Source organism: Leopardus geoffroyi, chromosome D4 (assembly GCF_018350155.1).
Source record: "Leopardus geoffroyi isolate Oge1 chromosome D4, O.geoffroyi_Oge1_pat1.0, whole genome shotgun sequence".
In the NCBI taxonomy this organism is placed as follows: Eukaryota; Metazoa; Chordata; class Mammalia; order Carnivora; family Felidae; genus Leopardus; species Leopardus geoffroyi.
In genome coordinates, this window is record NC_059342.1 from 32,946,875 (window position 1) to 32,971,404 (window position 24,530).

At 41.1% G+C, this 24,530-nt stretch overlaps 1 protein-coding gene across 16 annotated transcripts in view; it reads left to right on the forward strand.

Moving 5' to 3' along the window:
- The window catches only part of KDM4C (lysine demethylase 4C), a 428,186-nt gene extending 406,909 nt beyond the window's left edge, over positions 1-21,277 (forward strand). For all 16 annotated transcript variants that reach the window (XM_045468819.1, XM_045468822.1, XM_045468829.1 and 13 more), the window contains 3 exons: positions 11,740-11,859; positions 15,744-15,836; positions 20,197-21,277. In XM_045468819.1, coding sequence (XP_045324775.1) covers positions 11,740-11,859; positions 15,744-15,836; positions 20,197-20,373 — 390 coding nt within the window. In that variant the 3' untranslated portion in view covers positions 20,374-21,277. The remainder of the gene's footprint in view (positions 1-11,739; positions 11,860-15,743; positions 15,837-20,196) is intronic.
- Positions 21,278-24,530: the final 3,253 nt, after the last annotated feature.

Below are 24,530 nucleotides of genomic sequence, written 5' to 3' on the forward strand. Positions count from 1 at the left end.
TTCCCTGTTGATATGAATTAAATCCAGTCACAGTTCACTTCAAACTCACCAGCTGCCAGTCACTGTGCTGTGCTTTTCTTTCTCTTCTCCTCTCCTTCTAAATATATTTTAGCCCCAATTCACTCACCAATCCTTTAAGGTTGTGTTATATATGCATTTGACTGATGAGGACACCAGTGTGTGAGGAGATAAAGTAGCTTGTGTCCAGTCACAGCTCTTCTTTGACCCCAGGCGATGTGACCCCAGACCTTGGAAGCTGCACCCTGTGCCGCTTCAGTGCAGCTGCTCTGGGAAGTGGAATGTACACTGTGGAGCCGATCGAGAATCCACAGAGGCTGGCGTGGGCCTGGCACTCCTCTTCTGATCACAGAGCTCCTGTTGTGGCGCATGAGCACAGGAGAGCCTTCTCTTCTCTTAATGCTTACCCTTATCTTTCCTTTCCTCATCTTTTTCCAGCTTTTGGAACTGACAGTTATTTTTAGAAATCATGATAGAGAAATTCACCTCAAGGCTGTCTTTCTCTCTTTTACAACATACATTTTTATTGACATAGTAAAATATTTGTTCCTCTCATGCATTTTAGCCTCTGCCAACAACTATATAAAGGGGGAAAGATCTGTCCTATAGATGGCAATGTTTTTTCCTTATTTGAATATGAGGAGTTACAGTCCTGGGGTGCTGATGCATTGGTGTCTGCAGGAAAAACAGGAGGAAGATGCAGCCAGTCCAGGGGCAGTCCTTATAAATGCTGTTGGCTGTCTGTCTGAGGTGGGAGGAACTTGATGTGTAGCAGACAGCCATGCAAACCTGGGCAAGGAAGTTGACACCAGTTACCTTAACCCTAAAATGGAGATAATAATAAATACTAGGATTATTGTTAGAATTATTGAAATATAATATAAAGCAGTCAGTGTGGTGCCCAGCACATAATAAACACTCAAGTAGTAGTGTGACTATTTCTGGTTATTGTTGGGTGGTAGCAGCCAGTTGTTTTCAGTCAGCTCATTGGTCAGAGGTCCCTAAGCATGAGATTCCCAGTAACACTTGGAAATGACACATCCTCCAAACCTTTATAAAAGGAGAGGTTATTGGAAAGGAGATCTAAGAAGAAGTACCAGAGAGCTTTAAATATATAAATCCCTTTTCAAGTGGCTTGCATTTCTGGGGCTTTTAGAAGATTTTCTGTTTGGGTTCCTGGTGTTATGGGGCCTTGGCCTTGCAATCACTGGTGACATCATTTTAGAACACTCTTGAGAAGTAGAGAGAGGGGTCAGGGCAACACCTTTGTCCTCCTGACTTGGCCACACCACTCAACACAGTCAGTGGGATAGCCTAGCCAACTATAGGAGCCCCAATAAAATCAAACTGCTAATGCCAGAGCCTCCAACAGTGGATCCCCACAAAGCTCTGCTAGAGCTGCCAGCTCACTTCTCCCTCTAACATCTGTCTTTAAGGACTGCATTGCTGCTCTCACCATAGTTTCCAAAGCATTCACATATACCTAGCCAGGTGAGTGCAGGAGAGTCCTGAATGGGGGTTTTAATTAAGTCAGTTCATGTGGAGGGTGATTTAACTCTGAGGGGAAGATAGGAAGGAATTTTGGTTAATCTCTAGCTGAAAGTCCTTGACACAGTTGGTGTCATGGGAGGGTGAGTCATGGACACAGCGTTCCCACCTCCTTGCCACTCACTACAATCACATATGGTACCTTGCATTGCAGATACTCATCTAAACATTTAAGTCCCCAACTGGACTTGAATTCCTTGGGGAAATGACTTCAAAAGGACTCTTTCTGTCTCTCTTTTCCCAGTGCTGAGTTCAGGATTAGGCACAGAGGAGACACTTATAATATGCTAGAGGGAGGGAGAAAAGGCTGGGAAGGCAGGTGGTCTCTCTCAAAGATGTGTAGCTGGTGAGTGAATGAGCCTTTCAGTGCCATTAATCCTCTCCAGTCCCAAGAATGCAGAGGACCCGTTGTTGGCACTTCATAGCCACCTCCCTTAGCTATCTCCATATCCCTCTCTCACATGCCCTTGCCATTAGGTGAGCTCCCCAGTGTCACCCCTGGTTCTAGTTAATGACTTTTCTTATACTGTCTTCACTTAAAAGAACTGGACGATAATTTCTGAAGAGACTGCCCAACTTTGTATTTTCTGTGCCTTTTAAAGCTTTTGCTTGCCAGAATCTCACCTATTTCTTTTTTTTTTTTTTTTCAACGTTTATTTATTTTTGGGACAGAGAGAGACAGAGCATGAACGGGGGAGGGGCAGAGAGAGAGGGAGACACAGAATCGGAAACAGGCTCCAGGCTCCGAGCCATCAGCCCAGAGCCCGACGCGGGGCTCGAACTCACGGACCGCAAGATCGTGACCTGGCTGAAGTCGGACGCTTAACCGACTGCGCCACCCAGGCGCCCCCAAATCTCACCTATTTCTAATAACATAAAGATGTGATTTCTTTTAGAAATATATTGTCTGGGGGTACCTGGGTGGATTAGTTGGTTAAGCATCTGACCTTGGCTCAGGTCATGATCTCATGGTTTGTGAGTTTGAGCCCTGCCTCAGGCTCTTTGCTGTCAGTGCAGAGCCCACTTCGGATCCTCTGTCCCCAAGTCTCTCCTCCCCTCCCCCACTGCCTCCCTGTCTCTCTCCTCTCTCTCTCTCTCTCTCTCTTTCTCTCTCTCCTTCTCTCAAAAATAAACATTTTAAAAAAAAGAAAAATATTTTCTGAGGTTTAATGCTGTGGTAACATTCAGAAAAATAAAACAACCTCCATCTCTGTCACATCAGTATTTTTACCAGGCATGGTATCTACTCTTGGCTTATAGCTAAAGGGAAAGTGTATGCTAAACTTGGCCCTCAGGAATTCAGCAAATAAGTGTCAGTGTTGTGTTCCCTGCAGAGAAGACGCTATGTTTTATAAGACGGGTGTGGTTAAGTGTCAGGGCATTGGCAAAGTGTGACTGCTGGGAAAGAATCTAGCTGGTTGAGGGAATAACGAGGCATTGCCCCAGCTTAACAGAGACAAACAGAACATCTTGGGGGTAGAGAAAGGGTGTTTGTGTGTGTGTTTCCCTTATAAAAGAAAAAAAAAACTATTAAAAAGGAAAGCTGGACATCAAACTTGCAGTTTTCCCTAAGTAATGAGTGTCAGTGTGGAAGCAGGTTGGCCTGAAACCATTATCCTACAGGCTGCAATGACAGTGTTACATAACTAGGACAGAGCACAGATAAGTTCCTCAGTGTGAGGACATTGCAAGTTTTCTTTCAAGTATGTTAGACGTCTCTCACTGTAGAAAAGTTACATTCAGAGGAAGCAGCTTGGAATTAGTTTTTTCTTTATTCGTAGAAGTGTATTCTGGAGATAATCTTGAGCAGTGATTATCAATGTGACCAACCATCATATTGTTTGGGAGAACATTTAGCTTGGACCCTACCTTGGATTGACTGAATCAGAATTTTCTGTGGTGGTTAAGATTTACTGAATAAGAGAAATGAGTCTGATGTTGAATTTTTCAAAGCTTAATGAAAGCAACTTTATTAATAGTTTATATGATTTTTTACCAACGTATTCCTATTGCAAGACTTTAAGAATATAGTCAGTAATTTGGACAAAGATTCATGAAGACAAATATATTGTGGGAAATATTACAGTGGGAAAGTGGTTAAATTAATTGAGGAATAGCCATAATGTTGCATGTATTCAGCCAGTAAAATGGAGTTTTTAAAGGATAATTCATAACTAAGAAGATGCTTATAATGTAGTTATAGGGGATAAATAGCAAGGCACAAAATTATATATGTACACAAATGGACAAATATTATATGATTTCCCCTATAATGAGGTGCTTAGAAATAATCAAGTTCATAGAGACAGAAAGTAGAATGGAGGTTACCTGGGGCTGGGAGGAGAGGGGAGTGGGGAGTTAGTGTTTAGTGGATGTAGAGTTTCAGTTTGGGATGATGAAACATTTCTGGAGAGGATGGTGGTGATGGTTGTACTACACTGTGAATGTACCTAAGTCCACTGAAATGTGTACTTAAAAATGATTAAAATTGTAGTTTTATGTTATGTCTATTTTACCACAGTAAAAAGAAAGACCTCTTCCCTCCAAATGGTGTGGAATGATTGAAAAAACATGGCATGGACTGCAACACTGAGCTCTTCACAAAAGGCAGCTTTGTCTGCCTCTTTAGAGAGCTCAGTTGTGCTCCATGTGAAAGAAAATAAAGTTTGTAGTTATGAAAAATAATTATGTATATATAGGAGGGCCTACTTTGTAAAAATCAGAGAAGCATAGAGATTAATCCAAATGGTAACAGCATTTAATTTAATTTAATTTAATTTAATTTAATTTAATTTAATTTAATAGTTAGCATACAGTTATATCCATTTCAGGTATACAATATAGAGATTAAATCCTATACATTTTTCATTTCATCATGATAAGGGTATTCTTAGTCCCCTTATTTCACCCACTCCCCACCAATCTCCCCTCTGGTAACCCATCAGTTTGTTCTCTGTAGTTAGGAGTCTGTTTTCTGGTTTGTCTTTTTATCCTTTGTTCATTTGTTTTGTTTCTTAAATTCCACATATGAATGAGATCATATGGTATTTGTCTTTCTCTGGCTTATTTTGCTTAGCATTATACTCTCTAGATCCATCCAAGTCATCGCAAATGGCAAGATTCGTTCTTCTGTATTCGTTCTTTTGTACAATATTCCATTGTATGTATATTCCATATCTTTATCCATTCATTAGTTGATGGACACTTGGGCTGGGTCCATAATTTGGCTTTTGTAAATAATGCTGCTATAAACATCAGGGTGCATGTAACCCTTTCAAATTAATGTTTACACTTTCTTTGGGTAGATACTCAGTAGTGCAATTACTAGGTCATATGGTAGTTCTATTTTTAACTTTTTGAGGAAGCGCTATACTGTTGTCCAGAGTGTTGCACTAGTTTACATTCCCACCACAGTGCATGAAGATTCCTTTTTCTCCATTTCCTTGCCAACACTTGTTTCTTGTGTTTTTGATTTTAGCCATCCTAACAGGTGGTAACAGCATTTACTTCTGGGTGATGGAAGTCTGGGTTGTTTTTGTTTTTTATATCTTTTTTTAAAAAAATCTGTAATTTCCCCTAATGAAATTATAGTAGATACTCAGAACAAAGAATTATTAAGAAAAATAGTATTAAAGTATTTTCTATATTTGTTATCTCTACATGAAGGGTGATATGAAATATGACTTCTATTTAACAAATAGTCCAGAATTTAATCCATCCAAATATGATGCATTCCCTTCAAAAGAGTCCACTTGAGAGCCTACCATTGATTAGGATACTTGGAGACTTACCTTTATGGCCTGGGTTGCATTCTTGTGGATATCCCTAAAGAGAGTACCTCTTCAGATTGTGGTGTTTATGAAAAGTTCGGGGACAGTCACAAATGATCTAGGGCCAAGCCTTGTGATTAGGTAAGTGGTGCTGTGAATATGTTCCTTTCTTTTTTGAAAGATGGCTTTCCTCATAAATTATTTGAATGAGGATTGGGTGGTCTAGGAAGCTCCCCAGTTTTATATTCCACCATTAAATGAAAGGTGTCTTTTCTAGTTTGTGAGAGGAAGGATCTGCCATCACCCAAACCAGCAGTTACTTACCATTCAGGGTTGTCAGTTGTAAGCAACAAAAAGTGACTGTAACTAATTTAAGCAATAAACGAATATAGTGGGAAGTTATTAGGAAGCCCACAGAATCTCCAGGAATGCAAAAGGACAAGGTCAGAGAATAGGTGAAAACAAGGGAGGCTGCTCAGTTGGAGCATGGGCAGGACCAGGCCATGGACCTGGACACAGCCGCTTCCACGTGTGTGGTCAGCCTGGCCCCCTGCTGTGCCTTTGGTGCGTGGGTGCTGCTGTTATGGCTGCCACTGCTGCCGATTGTTCTCCCCTCTGCTGCTTCCCTGCATCTCTGATCACAGGTTCTACATCCTGAGCAGGTGCAGCCAATTGGCCAGGCCCCTGTCCATGTCTGCTGCCAGGGAGGCTGGGTAAGAGAGTATCTGGCATTTTCCTGTGTCTATAATGGCAGGCTAGCTCTTTCTCCCACTGAGACCCTGCAAGGGAGATAGGGGTTCAGATGCCGGGCAGCCAACCAAATGATAGATAGCTAGTACAATTAGTACATGGCTATCAGTCAGTCTGTTAATTCCTGCCAGAGTCCATTAATGAGCAGGTGATTATCCCTCAAAATGCCAGCAGCTGCGGGTATCAGTTTGCTCCTGGTGACTTAAGCGTTGTCCCCAAGGGGGACTGCCAGAGGCTCCAGACTATATGGCAATTAACTACTGGGAGTTCAAGTACCCTGTCTTCATGTACTACAGCTGAACTGATAGACGGGGTTGCCTGCTCTGTGGTTTCTACGTGTTAGGAGCAGAGGTGGGGTAGGGTCTGGGGGGAGGATGGCAAAACAGGCATCATTCAAGGACAGCCACTTGCAGAGGTCCCTTTCATAGGCCCCAGTAAAAGTTCCAAGAACACAGTGATTTCAGAATTCAGGTAATCAGACTGGCGGCTCGGCTCATCTCTGTAGTTGGTGGAGCAAGCACAGGAGTCAGCCCTGACTATGGCAGGAGTGTGATATGACACCATGCTCTTGCCTGGGCTGGTGACCCATCCCAGTCCTTTCATCAGAGCCCTTTAATCATGGCCAGAAGCCTGCTCTTGACTGTGATTATGATTTCTGTCTTTAATTCTCACATCATCTATTTAGTGTTCTAGCCACAGGCTTACTGGCAGCTCCAGACACCAGTGTCTCTGTGGACGGGGCCCTGGCAGGCTTTAGGGGGGTTTACACGTCCCTGGAAGCAGTACAGCAAATGGTGAACAGCTATTTATGTCAGGTGAAGCCAGACTGCTTCTGAGGGTCCAGACAGCAACTGAAGAAAATGCATTAGTCAAAGTTTTAATGCATATAATTTCCCAGCAAAGGTGTTTACTTGCTCCAGCAACACACTAAGAACTGCATTAGGAAAAGACCTCTTTAGCATTTTACATCCTTTACATCCTTTAATAGATCTCAAATTCTAGAATGCTTTAACAAAATCCCCTAGGTCACACAGAGCTATGGGGGTGGGAGGCTGGAATCTTAATTTTTTTTTGAACGTTTATTTATTTTTGAGAAAGAGAGCATAAGCAGGGGAGGGGCAGAGAGAGAGGGAGACACTGAATCTGAAACAGGCTCCAGGCTCCAAGCTGTCAGCACAAGAGTCCGATGCAGGGCTTGAACCCATGGACCACAATATCATCACCTGAACCAAAATCAGATGCTCAACCGACTGATCCATCCAGGCACCCCTGGAATCTTCATTTTTAATGTGTGCCTTGATGGTTGGGACCATACTGTAAGGAGCCATACTCCCTGTGCACAGCACAGGGAAGTGTGAGCTAGCTGAAGGCCTTTAAAAGAGGGGGCAGACCATTCACTGGGGCTCTCCACGAACTAAATCCCCTCAGTTTTAGACAGGTGATTTTATTTTTCAGACTTGTGATTTTTGACAGAAACCTTTTAAACCTTTTTTTTCTTTAAACCTGAAATCCTATTCAGAAACCCAATCTATGAATCGAATAGAAGTTCTTTTCTGGTTGAAGTGATCATGGATTTCCCTTGCAGAGACCCTGAGGTGCTCATGCCCCAGAGCTGACAGGCCTCCAGGTGTGGTCAAGAGGCCCTCTGTCCCTGGGCATTGGTGGCTCCTCTAGTGTCTCACACAGATGGTCAGTAAACAGACACTGGATTAGTGACTCTGACAGTTCTGGAGACACCTGCTTTGGAGAGACCAGGGGAACCTCAGTGTCAAACCTTCCAGCTTCTTTTCGTCAACCTATGTGCTTCTGCTTCCATTCCTGTTTGGATGCTTTGTACTCCATGTAGTCATAGAAGGTTTCTAGCAAACTCAAAATTTTGAGACAGCTGGTGAGTTGAAACCATTTCTCTATGGAGGAAACTAGATGTTACGGAAATAAACCTTTTTATGTTTTACTATGAGTTGTCTTAAATCCTTTTTGGAAAGTAGCTGGGGTGTAAACAGTGAATAATACTTACTAAATGAAGTTATATGCAAATCAAAATAAAACCACTTCCAGCTAACTGACCTGGCAGAGGATGAGAAGGACCCCTCCTGGTGGTGGAGGAGGGAAGGAGTTCACACCCAATTTTATGTTGTATATTGTAGTTGGATGGTTATTTTTCTTTCTTCTCCTATGAATAAAGAAAAAAAGAGTTCTGAAAGCAAGAAGATTGAGAAAGATAACGCAATGTCTTTACTAGATTCTGTCATGGTTTTGGGGGCTGACACAGAGTAAACTTAGTGGAGGCTGAGCTGTACATTGGCTCTTTGAGGTCAGGCACTGGCAATACCAAATTGGGACTTGTGAGTAAAGGGCAAATGGACAGGTAAGACAGATAACACACTGTATCTCAGACATTTTTTTCTCAAACACCTTTTTAAAAAATAATTATTTCTCACATGGTAATGTTGCATACATTTAATTTATCAAGGTATGTTTTTATGATAAATTGCTCAAGTATCTTCATGTTTTGCTTAGACCACGTTTCTGTGGCCATTGCCATACCTCAGTGATATGGTACTTAAAATTTCAGGTCAGGATTTGTTGTGAAGATTTATTTTAAAGGTTAGAAAATCTCTGACGAAGGTCAGATCTCTAAAACTAAGGACCTAAGTCTCCTGCTTGGCAGTTGTTTTTGGTAGGTGAGTAAATGGGGAGTGCATGTTCTGTATTCCACAAGGCCTTGAATTCCCTCCATTTGGATTAAATAAGGGCCCAATAAATAGAATTTATCCTGCCTGAGGAAAAGCAAAAGAGACAACGGAGTCAGGATTTAGAGACTGAAAAGATCTTCTTCATTACTAATAAAGCAGATGTTGTAGTGTGTGGTTTTATATCTGTGGGCAAACAAAGTTCCTAATACTGCATCTGAGGATCAGACAGGCCTCCTAGTGACAGGGTTTCAGGACACCACCAGCTCCTCTCTATGGAAGGAACAGAGCAGGACTTGTGTTCTCTGCCCACAGGGTGGTTCCAAAGAGAAAGAGAACGTGAGGGGGTAAAGCCACAATTACCAAGCTTTACTAGTTCACAGCCCCTGGGTATCTCAGCACAAATTATATGTGTATATATATATATATATGTATATATATATATATATATATATATATATATATATATACTCTCTCTCTCTCTCTTTCTGTATATATATATATATATATATATATATATATATATATAAAATTTATTATCAGGTTAGCCCACATACAGTGTATACAGTGTGCACTCTTAGTTTTGGGGATAGATTCCCATGATTCATCGCTTAGATACAACACCCAGTGCTCATCCCAACAAGAGCCCTCCTCAATGCCCATCACCCATTTCCCCTTCCCCTGCTCCCCCCATCAACCTTTAGTTTATTCTTTGTATTTAAGAGTCTCTTATGACTTGCCTCCCTCTCTGTTTAAAACTATTTCCCCCCTTCCCTTCCCCCATTGTCTTCTGTTAAGTTTCTCAAGTTCCACATATGAGTGAAAACATATGATATTTTTTTCTGACTTATTTCACTTAGCATAATACCCCCCAATTCCATCCACACTGTTGCAAATGTCAAGATTTCATTCTTTCTCATTGCCAAGTAGTATTTCAGCACAATTTTTTTTTATGGTGTCCACACTTCCATGTATTAAGTGAGTTAGGTCTAAACAACTTAAGAGTAGTAGTGGTAAGCTGGGTGTCTGACGAGTGTCACTGGGTTTCCCCTGAAAATATCCCACAGAGCCCCTGTGAGTTTGCTGTGGTGCCCCAGGGCTCTATGGTGCATAGTTTGGAAAATGTCATATCCTTGAGAACTCAACAACAAAGTTCAGTCACTGCTTATTCTCTTGGAAGAGTGGATGAATGAGAGAGTGGAAAAGAAACCAGGAACATTTACCCCAATGGAGCTTCCTCCACATGGAAGAAAACTTGAAGAGAGGGAAGAAACATACTCTTGTGCCCCCTCCCCCATTCCCCACTCTGCTAGGTTTCAGCTCAGTTACCCCTGAGCTGATATCACTTCCCAGGCTAGCAGACTGGATAGTGTCTATTTAGAAGCTGCACCTTCCAGTGTTCTTAGTACCAGGTTCATCTTTGGAAGGGAAATGGAAAGTAAGAGGATAACCCCAGGGACATAGCTAGAAAACATTTCTATAGCCTGCCCTTTCAATTCTGCATGCCCTAAGGCCAAATATTATGAAGGCCACGGAGAAACTTATTTTTGTTTAACTAAGTTAGATGCAGACTGTCAATTCTATAGAGCTTCTGAGCACACAAGTTTCTCTTTGCCTGTAGCTTTAAATGGAAGTGAATCTGCAGTGAGGAAAATGAACAGCTGAGCCTCTCATGTGTATTCTGAATCCAACAATAAAATGTCCACTTCTTTATAATGCAAAATTTCTATTAGTAATGGAAAGGAATAGAGGGTGGATTTCTAGTCCTAAACAACTAAGTATTTCCTGTGTGCGCCTCTCATTTAAACCATAGAACCATGCCCAGTCTGCATTTATAGCTTGATTGATCAAGTGTGCATTTCAGTCAGTCATATTGGCCTCATCAGTAAAATACTGGTATTAGCAAAACACGAATTGCTAAATGTGCAAAAACTTTACCAAAGAGGTCAAGTATTTAATTCATTTGTATTAAAATTTCACTCTGTCATACCCAATACATACAAATTTAAGAGTTTCCAAACTATGTCTGTGAAAACATTTTATTTGACCTGTTACCTCCCTTCCCTGCCAAAAAGCAAGCACCTTCCAGGATGGACTACTGGGTTTTTCTCTGAACCCTTGCCTTAGGAGGAAGCACTGTTGAGTCCAAGACATGAGTGAGAAGAAGATGGGTTTTGGATGGCCACCATGGATGCCTGTAGAAGGAAGAGGGCTGGTCACTTAATGGACAGCCAACAGAAGCATGACTTTCTGGGGAGGTCCAAGGGTCTTCCGAAGAGGCCTGCTAAACAGCACACAACCCTCCCAGCCTCACCTGCCATGCTGCAGATGCTTCTTGCTTTCCTTTCCCTTGTTGCTTTGTCACAGCCTGACAGCTCGGACCTCACTGTGCTCTTCCCTGGCCCCACTTTCACCTAGCTATCCCACTTCTTATCCTGCTATTAAGCTTCACTCCTCCAGAGATGCTGACAACCTAAAGGAGCCTCCTTGGAGGCTCAGTTTCCTTGCCAGTAAAATGGGATAATTAATAATCTCTGCTTACTTTGTGGACTGATTATGAGGATCGAATAAGTTGTGTGTTAGAGCATTTAGTTGACTGCAAAAATGCTATATAAATGTCAGGTGTTGTAAATCATGAGCTGGTCTATTCTTCAGCTAAAGGACTTTCCATGCATAGTTTAGTTACCCTCTGAACAGTTCTTTGTCAAGTAGCAAATGTAAATGCTGCTGTTTTTTTCCTACTTGGCTTATGGTGGCTCCTTTGCAACTTTATGATGTAGGCTGAATCTTTAAGTACTCCTTTGGCTCATATCTCTTCCCCTGAACACCCATGCAAGATCATAATCCATAAAACAGAGGCAATAACTCCTTTTAATTGCCAGGAGTTCATCATTTGCTAAGTTCTAAATGCAGTCACTTAGACACTTTCCTTGAAAAGCCTGTCTGCGTTTCTTCCACAGAGCCGAGACTGTGTGAAACTGGGCCCTCCTGCTGAGGGAGAAGTTGTCCAAGTCAAGTGGCCTGATGGCAAACTCTATGGAGCAAAATATCTGGGATCAAATGTTGCCCACATGTACCAGGTGAGTGCTATCCTGTGTGAGATGTTCACTGAGAGGAAGCCAGAGGGCACATGTATATCCAGTATGCTGCTGATGAATAGGCCACATGAATTTGGAGCACCTCTTCTTTTTTAAAGGAGGCAAAGATTCAATGTCTGATGGCACAGATATTGGAGTTTTATTACCAATTCAACACTGGGAAACTCTATTAGCATTTGATGAGTGGTTTAATTGTAAAGAATATAGGTAGGCCCCAAAGATAAGCGACTGGATGGTAGGCTGCTTTCTTGTGTTTACATCATATGGGGAGAGACTAATTGGCTGATTTATCTCACTGTATGCCAAGACAGTGATGGCTGTTCATCAGCTAGCAGCCCCTGAGTTGGTGGCTTTTGCCTGAGAGACTTACCTCCATTGGGTGTCTCAGCAAACCTAAATCAACTGTGTGTTGACACAGTTGTGGCCGTTTGTCCACTTAAACTTAATGGAGTGCTTATTTAATGAAAAGTAGAGCTATTGGTTGGATATTCTGTTAACTAGGGAACTCTGCATATTATTAAAGAGTGCATATGCAATTAAACTGAAAATATTTTATCTCTGTCAGAAATGAGAATGAGTTAAACTCTAACAAAACAACATGGATGGCAGATGTGCGTTTGTATTCCTTCAGACTTTTTTTTAAAGTTTATTTACTTATTTTGAGAGAGACAGAGAGAGAATGAGCACAGGAGGGGCAGAGAGAGAGAGGGAAGCAGAGGATCCAAAGTAGGCTGTGCACTGACAGCAGAGAGCCCAGTGCTGGGCTCAAACTCACAAACCGTGAGATCTTGACCTGAGCCAAAGTCAGATGCTTAACTGAGTCACCCAGGTGTCTCTCCTTCAGACTTTAAAAAGAACACATTTATTAGAATCCATACATTGTAGTACTTTCAGTAACACGATGGCAGAAATCAACATTCTCAAGCTAAGCAGTAGAGCAAAAACAGGAAGATTGAAGTTAAAAGAAGAAAAGAGTAAGAAGGTTCAGGCCTATTAAGTTAAAAACAGCTGGAGAATGACAAGACTGCCAGTTTCAGCTTAGAATTGTTCAAAGACTGATAAGGGGCAAGGGTTTAAGTGGCAGAGTACATTATAAGACACTGAATCAGGAACTAGAGCACAATGTAATTCAAGGGGTTCAAAGAAGTTTAGGAAACGAACATTTTTTTAAGGCCTAGAAAAACCCAAGGTGAGCAGGTAGGAGAGCACATTTATGTGTATGTTGTAGGTGTGTGTACTGGTGCACATGTGTGTGCATGAGTGTGTCAAGGCTGTTTTCCCCTTTGTATTGGTCCATAGTGTTGAGTTGCAGATTCAGGTCATTTGTGATAGGGTAGGTGCTGGAGTTTCTTTGCATCAGAACATCCAGAATTAGGCAAAAAGCATAAGACAGACTGATAATAGTGGAGACTCCTAGAAAAGAAGCATTACTACATGATTCAAAAGAAAATAATGACATTTAATTAAACAATAAATGTAAAAGTGAAGCATCTTACATGTAGCAAAGCTCTTAGCTACATGAAAAGTATCACAGTGAGGACCCGATGAAATTCAGGCTAATTAGTAATCAGTATGTTAACTTCAGTGGAATTTATGATGGCCTATCAACATAGAACTATAAGCATATTTATAGACTCCATGAAAAAGTTAAGACTAATATTAAAATTATCTCTCAAGTACAAGGAATTTAAAATTCCTCATTAAACCAAGTGCCCTTTTGAGATCATTTTGTGTTTTGTGTCTAACTGTTCAGCCTCATCATTGAATAAGCAAAGATGTTCACAAAAAAAGATACAACTAAAATACCTATTGCACAGAGCTAAATATGCTAAGTGTGTGCACTTTTTTTGACCCTCACAGTAGCCCTGCAAGATAAATGTTTTTGACTCCTATTTTACAAATGAGGGTAAAAAGGTTACATGAATTTAATAATTTGTTGAAGATCACACAGCTGGTAAAGGGAAGGACCAGAGTTTACTCTAAGCTGTGTCCCAACTAGGGTGAACAACCATCCTAGCTTGTGAGGGACTGTCCCTAATTTTAGCACTAGAAGTCGTGCATCCCGGGAGACCCCTGGGTCCTGGGATGATTGGTCATCACACCATACTCCCTTTCAGTTTTATAATTGCCTTTTTTTGCTTTTCAGAATTTTCAAATGATCTAAAACAGAAGAAAGGTAGGCACAAGTACTTCTAGCTGTGCTATCAAAATGTATAAATGAGATGACACCTTGGCCTAATTAAATATTAAAGAAACCACTCTGCTAAAATAAGGCCAGGAAGAAAAGCCTTCCCATCTCACCCTTCTGGGAAGTAACAGGGAGAGCTCTCCTGTGACCGAGACCTAATTCCAACCGATTGTTTCAGCTTAGTCAAATGTGTGTAGTACATGGATAAAAAGAAAATTATATATATTATCCTAATTTTAGTATTTTTTGAAGTCCAGCAGATTTTTTTTTATTATTAACCTAGTACAGCTGCAAAGTTTCACTTACCTTTTAACCAGAAATACAAGCCTATTTTTATTGCTTACACCTAAAGAATTCAGACAGACAACTTAGGAACTTCAAAAATGTCATAAGTGGTTCAGGGTTAGAACATATTAGATATTGTGCCCTGAGGGCACCTGGGTGGCTCCGTCGGTTAAGTGTCTGACTTTGGCTCAGGTCATGATCTCATGATTCATGAGTTCGAGCTCTGCATTGGGCTCTTTGCTGTCAACACTCAGAGCCTGCTTCAGATCCTCTGTCCCCTTCTGTCTCTGCCCCTGCCCCACTTGCACTCTCTGAAAGTAAATAAATATTAAAGAAAAGAGAGAGAGAGAAATGGAGTAAAAGAAGGGTGCCTGGGTGGCTCAATCAGTTAAGTGTCTGCCTTGGCTCAGGTCATGATCTCGGGGCTTGTTGAGTTCAAGCCCTGCATCAGGAATTCTGTCTCTTCTCTCTCTCCTCTCTCGGCACCTACCCTGCTTGTGCTCACTCTCTCACAGTAAATAAATAAACTTAAAAAAAAAAAAAAGATATTGTGCTCTGATTGCATCCCTTTTGTTGTTTGCTCCTGATAGAGCTCATGTGTGGTTTAAGACTAAACCAAGACCAATTACTTTGAATAGGGAATTTGATGAATTTCCCCCAGATGCCCTTGGTTTCTTTTAACCAGTGTCACTTACTTTTCTCTGACAAAATCTTCTAAAATGTTGAAAATACTGGTTATGCAGTTATTTGCTGCCATTTGATTTACTTGAATAAAAAGTTTTAAATTTCATTTTAGATGAAAGTTTTCACCCATTATTGTGATTTTACATGTTATGAGGTTGAGAACCTGGGATTTTTCTGGCCAAATGGTTGAATTTTATAGAAGTGAGTTTTGAACGTTCTCTAATAACTTGAGAAATTACTTTATCCTGGAGGATTATTATACAAGAGTAAATATATCATCATTTGTCCCTCTTAGGGTGTCAGAGCCTCTTAAAGAAACAAATGGTACTGACAGGCCCAGCTCTTAATGCCAAATTGGCCATAATTTCATATTCGAAGAAATCATTGAGGAGCCGCTGTGTTTCTTTGTTTTTGCTTTGGGGGTAGGGGGAAGGGATAAAGTTTTCATATCACATATTCCAAGACACTCATTTTCAAGAATTTTGGCCTGTTTGAAAGCATATGTTGTTAGTTTAATAAAGGGAAAGAGCTTTTCTTTGTTCTTTAGCTGTTGGCCGGTCCTCTTGTTTGTTCTGCTTGATCCTTTTTCCCTTTTTTTAGTTACTTAGAACCTTGAAAAAAATGGTGAATGCTTCTTTGTGTATGTATGTGTATATGTGATATTGTGTGTATATGTTTCGTTGTATGCATGAATCTTATTTCTCATTAGGTTGAATTTGAAGATGGATCCCAGATAGCAATGAAGAGAGAGGACATCTACACTTTAGACGAAGAGTTACCCAAGAGAGTGAAAGCTCGTTTCGTAAGTGCTGGCAAATACCCCTTGGGGATCCACCATGTGAATCTCTCATCCTCTCCCTCTGTTTCCCAAGCCCAGCAGGAAGCATACTTAGGCATTTGGATTGATTTCCAGAAAGCCAATGCAACTTTTCCCTTACTTATGCAAGCCTAAAATTTGGCCCCAAATGGGAAACCAGTGTAGGTTTCTTGTTTTTCTTTCTAATGAAGTCAAATGATGTTAACATTTATTGGCATACCAAAATAGTTGTTGAATATGTACTTATAATCATGTCATCAGAAGCAACATTAAAGGAAGTTTTCAATAGTTGTTTAAAAGGGACACAGTATAAGTGAGCATCTGGTTTCCTATAGCCCTATCATATACATTAACTTCTCTCCAAAAACTCATTAATATGTCAGTTCATAATTAAACCAAGCTCTCACTTTTATAACTAAAGGAATTTTAAAAAGCTCCAAAAGTAGTTGTGGGAATACTAAAGCAGTTTCTAAAAAGAAAAAAAAGAAAGAAAGAAAATGTTTTTAGTTTCAAGCTTTACACATTCCATTAAAAGACAAATAAACATGGACAAATAATCAAAACTGAAGTTGTTAAAAAATATAATTCACAATAACTTAGATTTCATTATTGTATCATAAAATATTTAGTGGACCCTGAAATGAAGTCAATTTTACTCATTTAGAATTGCATCTACTATATCTGAAAAATGATAAATCCTGAACAGGGAAATTTGAAAGAATGGGATTTTTTTGACTAAAATGAATTTTGTTTCCAGAATAAATGACACCCTTAGTTTTCAGCACATGCTTATGATATACTTTTCTGCAGTGATAGTTACCTTAATCTGGAAAATCCTTGGATTCCTTGAGTCTTCAGTTGTATATTTAGTTCCTTTTTCTGTCAGGTGGGATTCTGGGAACAGGGTAACTGCACCACGTGTCAACTGTCTTTCTGAGCTGCATCCTTGAGAGGAAGGTCCTTCACAGTGAAATCATCAAGAGAAGAGTGACAGTAAAGCAGTGGTACCTGCCCAATGAGAAATGTGGCACATAGGGGACCCAAACACCTAAAAATAGATTAACTGCCAGATAAACTGCAGGGAAAGAGAAAATCAAATATTCCTGTTGTAAAGACATTGGCTAAATCCTAACAAAGATCTAAAAAAGTCTGGATAGCTTGTCCAGCCCTACATCTTTAAATCTCTTAAGAACAACTTTTCCTCTTCAGGATGCTAAAGATGGCTACCTTTCATGTTGTGCTCCTGTCTTCCATCGATTCTCCCTCATCTCCCTGCCCTTCCTTGCCCCCCACTCCTTTATTTATTCATTTATTTATTTACTCACTCACTCACTCACTCACTCATTCACCTAGAGATTAAAAGATGGGGAATGGAGTAGGCAGTCCTCTGTAAGTCACTCAGGTCTTTGGTTTTCTAATGTGTGTATAATTAAGCACCAGCTAGGTCTTGTGTATTTAAAATACTGTTTCTTAATCACACTAAAAGAATGCTTTTTTTGCTTTTTGTTCAGATCATAATCTCTTTGTTCCATAATAGATTTGGCTCCAATACCAGGTTGCCTTCCTACATAGCTTTATTCGAACCCAGCTCCTGAATTTCCTAAGATCCATTTCTCTGAACAGTCATACCAACATCCAACTTTTTTTTTTATTCTCAGAGAATTTTTTAATTAAAAATAAAAGTCAGTGAAAAATATATAAATCACGTATATTATCTGAATGTAAACTGTTATATCAAACAGTTGAGCCTAGTAGAAAATATCTTTAGGAGCAAAGGCTCACAGTCATTAAATCCAGTTTGCTACCTCTGTTTTTATTGAATCAAAGACTCCTCTGCTCCTGTTATAGCAAACCAGCTTTTCTTTCAGGTTAGTATATCACCCTCAGGCCCTTGGTTGGTCTATGACTGCTATTTTTTTTTTCCAGTTGGTGAAACAAATCTAATTGGAAAAGTCATTGATGGAAGATATTTTATGATTAGAGAAATCTCTTTTGTTTTTCTAAAGGAGGGGGTGGGCTAGCAGCCTCACTGCTAAACAGGAGGCCTCATATTTTAATGACTTCTGCTCACCCAGACACACGCTGACTTGGGAAGAAATTTTTCAAAAGAGTCAGCAGTCCACCTCAGTGATTTTGCGGGGGTTCTTTCCCACTAACTTCAGAAACGGCCCCATTACCTTTTATTGTCTCACAGAATAACCATGGCAACAGTGCATAATTAAGTAGAGCTGCTGGTAAATCGGTTTTATTATTGTATTTGAAAGGCTGACTTTTGCTGTTCTCGCACAATGGCAACACTTTCATAGATGTTTTATTTTCTCTTTTGATAACTTTAGCACTTACAAAAGGGAAAGATTACTCAGAGGAAGTGCTTTGCCAAGAATGAATGAAACAAAACTGTTTTCTCCTAATGGCAGAGGGTGCCCAACCAACTCATAATCTTTTAGTTATTTTCTTCCCAAGTGAAACAAGGGAGTGTCTGGGGGACCCGTGCAGGTAGCCTGTTACCCTGAATAACCATCTCATGAACTGTCAGGGAACATGCCTGCTGTGCACGTAGCTCCATTTTTAGTTTTCGAGCTTCTTTGTAACTGTTCCATTGTTAATCTCTTCTTCATGATTGACCATGTGTTTCAAGCCCTCAAAGCTGGACTCTGCCTCTGTCACCAACCAGGGGAGGTGGCCTCAGTGATAGTGAGATCCACTGTGCATTGGTATTGTCAGGAGTGATCTACCTCAGTGAAAACCAGTTGGAAATGCATTTTAGAAGGCAAAGCAGTAGGGAATTAGGAAGCAAAAATAGTCTCCTAATGTGGCCTTTACCTGAGCATAACAGAAAAAGCCCACATTCCTTCACCTAGCTAACAATTAAGCAGTGACTGAGTGCTGGGCATGTTGCTTGGTGTGGAGAACACATAAAATTCTGAACTCAGTGCCTAATATCCTCACCCTCAAGGGGTTCAAGGAATCCCCAGTGGGGAGAAACTTACCTGCCCCTCATCTCTGCCACTGACCTCATTCTGTGGCATTGACTTGTAAAGTCTGACTGGAACCAGAAGAAGAGCCCTTGAGTCTGCCTGTGGCAGAGAAAATAGAAAGACAGCTTCCATGCAAAGGAAAAAGTACGTCTAATGACAGAAAAGCATGAGCCAGTGAGACATGGTCAGGAACTGCAAATAATTCTATTTGACCAGAACGTGGCATAGGATTATGCCAGGTTTTGTAGGTCCAGCCTAGGGATCTCAGGTGCCATCTTAAAGGCAGCAAGGCTGTTGAAAGATGATAAGCAGGGATGTCATGGGATCAGACAGTTTGTAAAGCACTTTCTTCCAGTGGTTGTATAGAACAAAGTCGGGGGGTGCAGCATTTGCAGTGGTTTAGCAGAGGAAATGTGAAGGCCTGCACCAGGGAGTCAGCCAGAATAAAGAAAGGAGGGAGGGCTACAAGAAATATGTAGAAGGGATCCTGGACTTGGTAGGGGCGGGGGACATTACCAATGACTACAGTGCAGCTAGATGGATAGGATAGGTAGGCCATGTGTGCAGTATGGGAAGGACAGTAATGGGGAGGGAAGACTGAGTTCAATGTAGGGCAGCTTGATGTGAGGTGCCTCTGGGGTCAACACTCTGAGACGCCTCCTGGGCAGTTGGACATGCAGGCCTGTGCACAGGAGGGGGTCTGAACTGGAGTGAGAGGGGTGAGCATCCTTGGAGAAGAAGCAGGAATTAAAGCCATGAGTATGGGTGTGAGGGGTCAGCGAGCATATGTGGAGAGGAGAAGTGCAAAGTGCCAGGAGCCTCAGAGTTGAACAGATAGTTAAGAAAGAAGAACCCCTGAGACATCAATAGTCAGAGCCAGAGGAAGAAGAGAGGCAGGAGGAAGGCCTTATCAATGTCAGATAAGTGAGCTGCCAGCAATACTTAAGTAACAGAAATAGTCAAATAAATTTAGGATGGAAAAGTGTCATAGAAAGTGGACTGGAGCAAGGACAGTTTCAGGGAAGGTGTGCGGGCAGAGGCCTAGAGGTAAATCGGAATTGGGGCGAATTAGAGATGACTGTTGACAAATTTGTCAAAAACTTGGTTGGGCATGAGCCAGAGGGGAGGTGGAGAGTGAGGGAGATTTAAATGAGAAGACTTCAATGCTGCTTCTGCTGGGGCAAGGTCCCTGGGGGTGAGGCTACATGGAGTCAGGAGCCTGGCTGAAACAGGTGGGGAGGCTCCAAAATCCTGGGCCTGTGGCCTGGCCTCTGCACCCCATCTCGAGTTGGTTGGATCAGATCTTTGTCCATTCTTGTCATGGTCAAATGCTGTGCCTTCTGCACTGTGATGCTGGCTCTTTCTAGTCCACAGCCTCTGATATGCGATTTGAAGACACGTTTTACGGAGCAGACATAATCCAAGGGGAGAAAAAAAGACAGAGAGTGCTGAGCTCCAGGTTTAAGAACGAATATGTGGATGACCCTGTGTACCGCACATTTTTGAAGAGCTCTTTCCAGAAGAAGTGTCAGAAGAGACAGTAATCTGCATATACTGCTGTAGGCAACTAAGCAAGTTGGGCTGGAAGAAGAAAGATGAAGGGACAGCCTTGGGGCCAGCGATGTGTTTCACTGGGGTAGGTGGCGGGGGTGTTTCTGACAGTGGAAAATTAGGCTTGCCAGAGTTTGTCACCCAAACCACAGAGTACAAGTGTTACTAATTGGACACAACAATCTGAAGTCATCCCCTAGTCCTGCTTTCACTTGTGAGCAATTGTCTTCGATGATCCCAAAGAACTTTTCTAAGTAAAAGGAAATAATAATGAATCACCCACCAAAAAAAGCCACTGCCTGAGGAGGCGGGTCCCACATGCGACCTAATTAGGCCTTTAGTCAGGAAACACATGGAGACTTTTCTCCACAAGCCCAGCGGGTGGGAGCCTCCATACCCAGGTAGGAGGGTGATCATTTATATATTTTCCACAGTCAGGGAAGGACTCTCACTTATTTAAATGGCAGTTTTTATAAAACATTTTTAAAATACAAATGGCCTGTATGGTAATGAGATTTACCCGTGTGCTATCTGTAATTTCCCTTGTACAGAACTTTTACAATTTTTTATATCCCTATTACTTTTGATTGTGTCTGATGAGAACTGAGTTGTTGGCCTTTGTGAAATTTTTGGCTCTTGAGAAAGAATTCTTATGAACTGTATGGGAATTTTATATATTTAAAGAGGGAGATCTGGGGCGGTTATTTTTAAACACTTTTTTTTCATAATATTCTGAGTAGATATTTATAAAATATATTTCTTTCATTATGTGTTTGTAAAATTAGAGTTTAAATAAATATGCTTTGATGCATAGTTTTCAACTAATATGATTTTTCCTTTTTAAAACAGCTTGAAAATGTACTAGTGTTTAAAAATAAAGATTTCCATTTTCTCCAATTCTGTCTTCTGACTTGCTTATTTGTTTAGGTTTATTTTTTTTAAATATTTTTATTTTTGAGAGAGAGAGAGAGGAGAGAGAGCAAGAACATGTGAACACAAGCTACAGAGGGGCAGGGAGAGAGGGAGACACAGAATCCGAAGCAGGCTCCAGGCTCTGTGCTTTCAGCACAGGGCCTGACACAGGGCTCTAATGTACGAGCTGTGAGATCATGACCTGAGCCAAAGTCGGATGCTTAGCTGACTGAGCTACCCAAGTGTCCCTGTTTAGGTTTAAATCAACAGAAAAACAGGTTTTCCTTAGGAGTTGGCTATGAAGACATATCAAAGTTTGTCAGGCCCTTCTTTGATCACAGACTTTTTACATAACTGGACACGTTGCCACAGATGTTTCAGGCAATGTCACTGGGCATAAAGGCTCTTCACCCTGCCCATGGTGCCCATTAAAGTGTTTCCCTCAGCTCCTTCTAGGGCTTGAAGAACTCTGATCACCTAGAATCTGGAGTTCCTTTCATCCCAGGTTTCTTGGTCCCCAGTTCCCTTTAGAAAAGGCTGTGTGGACCCTCCAGTCCCTTGCCTCTCTTCGTAGATGAGCTGTAGAGGACAGGCAGGGAAGGGATTGCCGAGGGTCACACAGTCCTTAGTGACTGCTTCAGTTAACTGTGGCTGCAGTCATGCTGCTTAACAAACAACTGCAGCATCCCAGTGGCCTGCAGTGGGAAGCGCTTGTTTTTCTTATGGGCCTGCAGTCTAAGCTGGGTTTGGCTGGGCAGCTGTGCTGACCTCAGCTTGGGTGAGCTCACATGTCTGCTCCACATGTCTCCCATCATCCCACTGGACCCAGTGGACTAGCTCAAGTGTGTTCTTCTCATGTGAATGGCAGAGCCTGGGGAGCAGGTGAGCCCAGCTGAGTAAGCATATTTCAGTCCTCTCTGTGATGCCGTTTAACACACTATGGGCCAAAACCCAGAGCCAAGGATTGGAGGGCATTTCAAGGTTTCATGGCAAAAAGTGTGGATGTATCATGTTACTGGGTAGAGAGTAAAGAAGTAAAACAGTAATAACAGAACCACAGTTAAATCTCAGTTCTCCAGACCGCCTGCTGGCTGAGTGCTCATTTTCCAGAGTGCTTCATGCCTGAACTCTGAGCTAGGGAAAGACCACCAGTCTTACTTTTACAGGGACTGAGCACTCCACATTCCCTACCAGTATCATCATATATTTTATCAAGTAATCAAGCTTGTGTTTTCTGTCTCCAGATTTTGAATGAAACTGACCTGCCTTCTCCACAATATGCCAGGAAAGTAGGCCTGTGTAAAGCATTAAAAGGAATTAATCTAAATAGGATCATTCGTTCTGTACAAGTTTGCCTGTCAGCAAGATTTCTGATTGGCTGCCACAGGGAGAAAATGTGCAGAGTTCTTTGTGATCTCAAATACAGCTGTTTTTTATAGGCTCACTTAACTAATGTTCCTATAACCAAGTACAGCTGTATATGGCCTTAGCAAAATGATGCCGGCCACAGATGCACTCTGGCTCTTGAAAGAGACACCTTCGTTTCACGGCATTCTGCGTAAAGCCATTATTAGCTCTATGACCAGACAGATCATTAAAGCTTTTTCACTTACTGTATGACACTTCAATTGTAATTTTAATTTCTTTGTGTTACACTAACTGCATTTTTAGTGTGTATGTGTAGCATGAAATCAGTTGAAGGCTAGCTTCTGGTATTAAAAAAATTGCTAGCTGTGACAATTCTAATGTAAATCTAATTGCAAGCCCTTTCTCTGGAGGTTAGAGGATTAATATAAACTGCCTGGCATATTTCACAACATTTTAGTTCCTTTATTTGTGTTTGAAATAAGAACAATGTGATTCTTGTCAGTTTACTTTTATTAAGGTGCTTTTGTTTAGTTCATCTAGAGAGAAATTGAGAAGAAGCCTCCATTAAAATACAACATGGCTTCTTGGAATACATTATAAATTGCTACTGGCTAATAGTATATGGAAACATGAAGACTCAGAATACAAAATAATTAGGAGGAATGGTTCTGCCACTTCTCCCTGAACCCATCCAGTGTGAAACAAGGCTGACATGCATATGGTACCATAAATGACTGGGAGGTCTTATGAGTAATCATATTGGAGTGTGTATGCTGCAAAATAACATTGTGCTTTATTTTTGCCTTTAAGTAAAAGGAATCTGAAATGAAACTATCTTTATTTCAGATATTAATCAGCCTCATAAACGTGAAGCTAACTAGAGGCATGAAGTAATTATGACTGATTGGTTTTAAGACTCAATTGTACTACAGACTCTTTCTGAGAATTCAGATGTGCACTCATTGAAAGTGATACGTGGTCTTTTGCCCAGTATGTTGTAGAGACATAAGCCACTGACTGGTGGGGAGAAGGACTCCTGGCCTCAGATGAGGTCTGAACTCTACAGCAAGTGGAGTCCTCCACCCTCAGAAGGTGCAGGACCTCTTGAAGAAATTGAACTTTATGAAGAGATTCTGATATTAATGATGTATTGAGTATCTATTGTGAATTCCCAGCCTTGTAGACTCATTAGTGGCATTTATTTACCTTATTTAACTTCCCCAAGAAATCAGTAAAGTATCATTCCTCGCTTTCATGGAAGAAAACTAAGGCTTAGGTTAAGTAACCTCTAAATCACTCAACTTTTGTGATGCATGAAAAAAAAAAAAGGATTCTAAACCTAACCCAAACAAAAGACATTAGATAGACAACTCTGAAGCTCAATACAGGTTAGTACTGGAGATGAAAATGAGGAAGGCATCATTTTTATTGGTAGATGTTTAAAAATACATGAAGCCTTACCGTCTGGCAAAGGCAAAACTGTAAGGACAGAAAAAAGATCAGTGTTTGCCAAGGACTGGAAGTGGGGGAGAGTACTGACAACAAAGCAGTATGAAGGAGCTTTTTGGGGGGGGGGGTAGTGGAAATATTCTTTTGCTTGGTTGTGGTGGTGGTAACAGGACTATATGTCAAAATTTATAGAATTGAACACTGAAATAGGTTGATTTTACTATATGTAAATATCACCTCAATAAACCTGTCTTAAATAAAATCTAGGTAAACAGTGGGCAAGCCACCTAGACCGCATGTCCTGTGAGTAGAGGACAGGAAGTGAGACGAGATCAGAACCCTGGGATAGCTGAACAGATGGGGAGAAAAAGAGAAGTCTGTGAATGAGCACTAAAAGGGAAAACCAGGATGCTCTAATGTC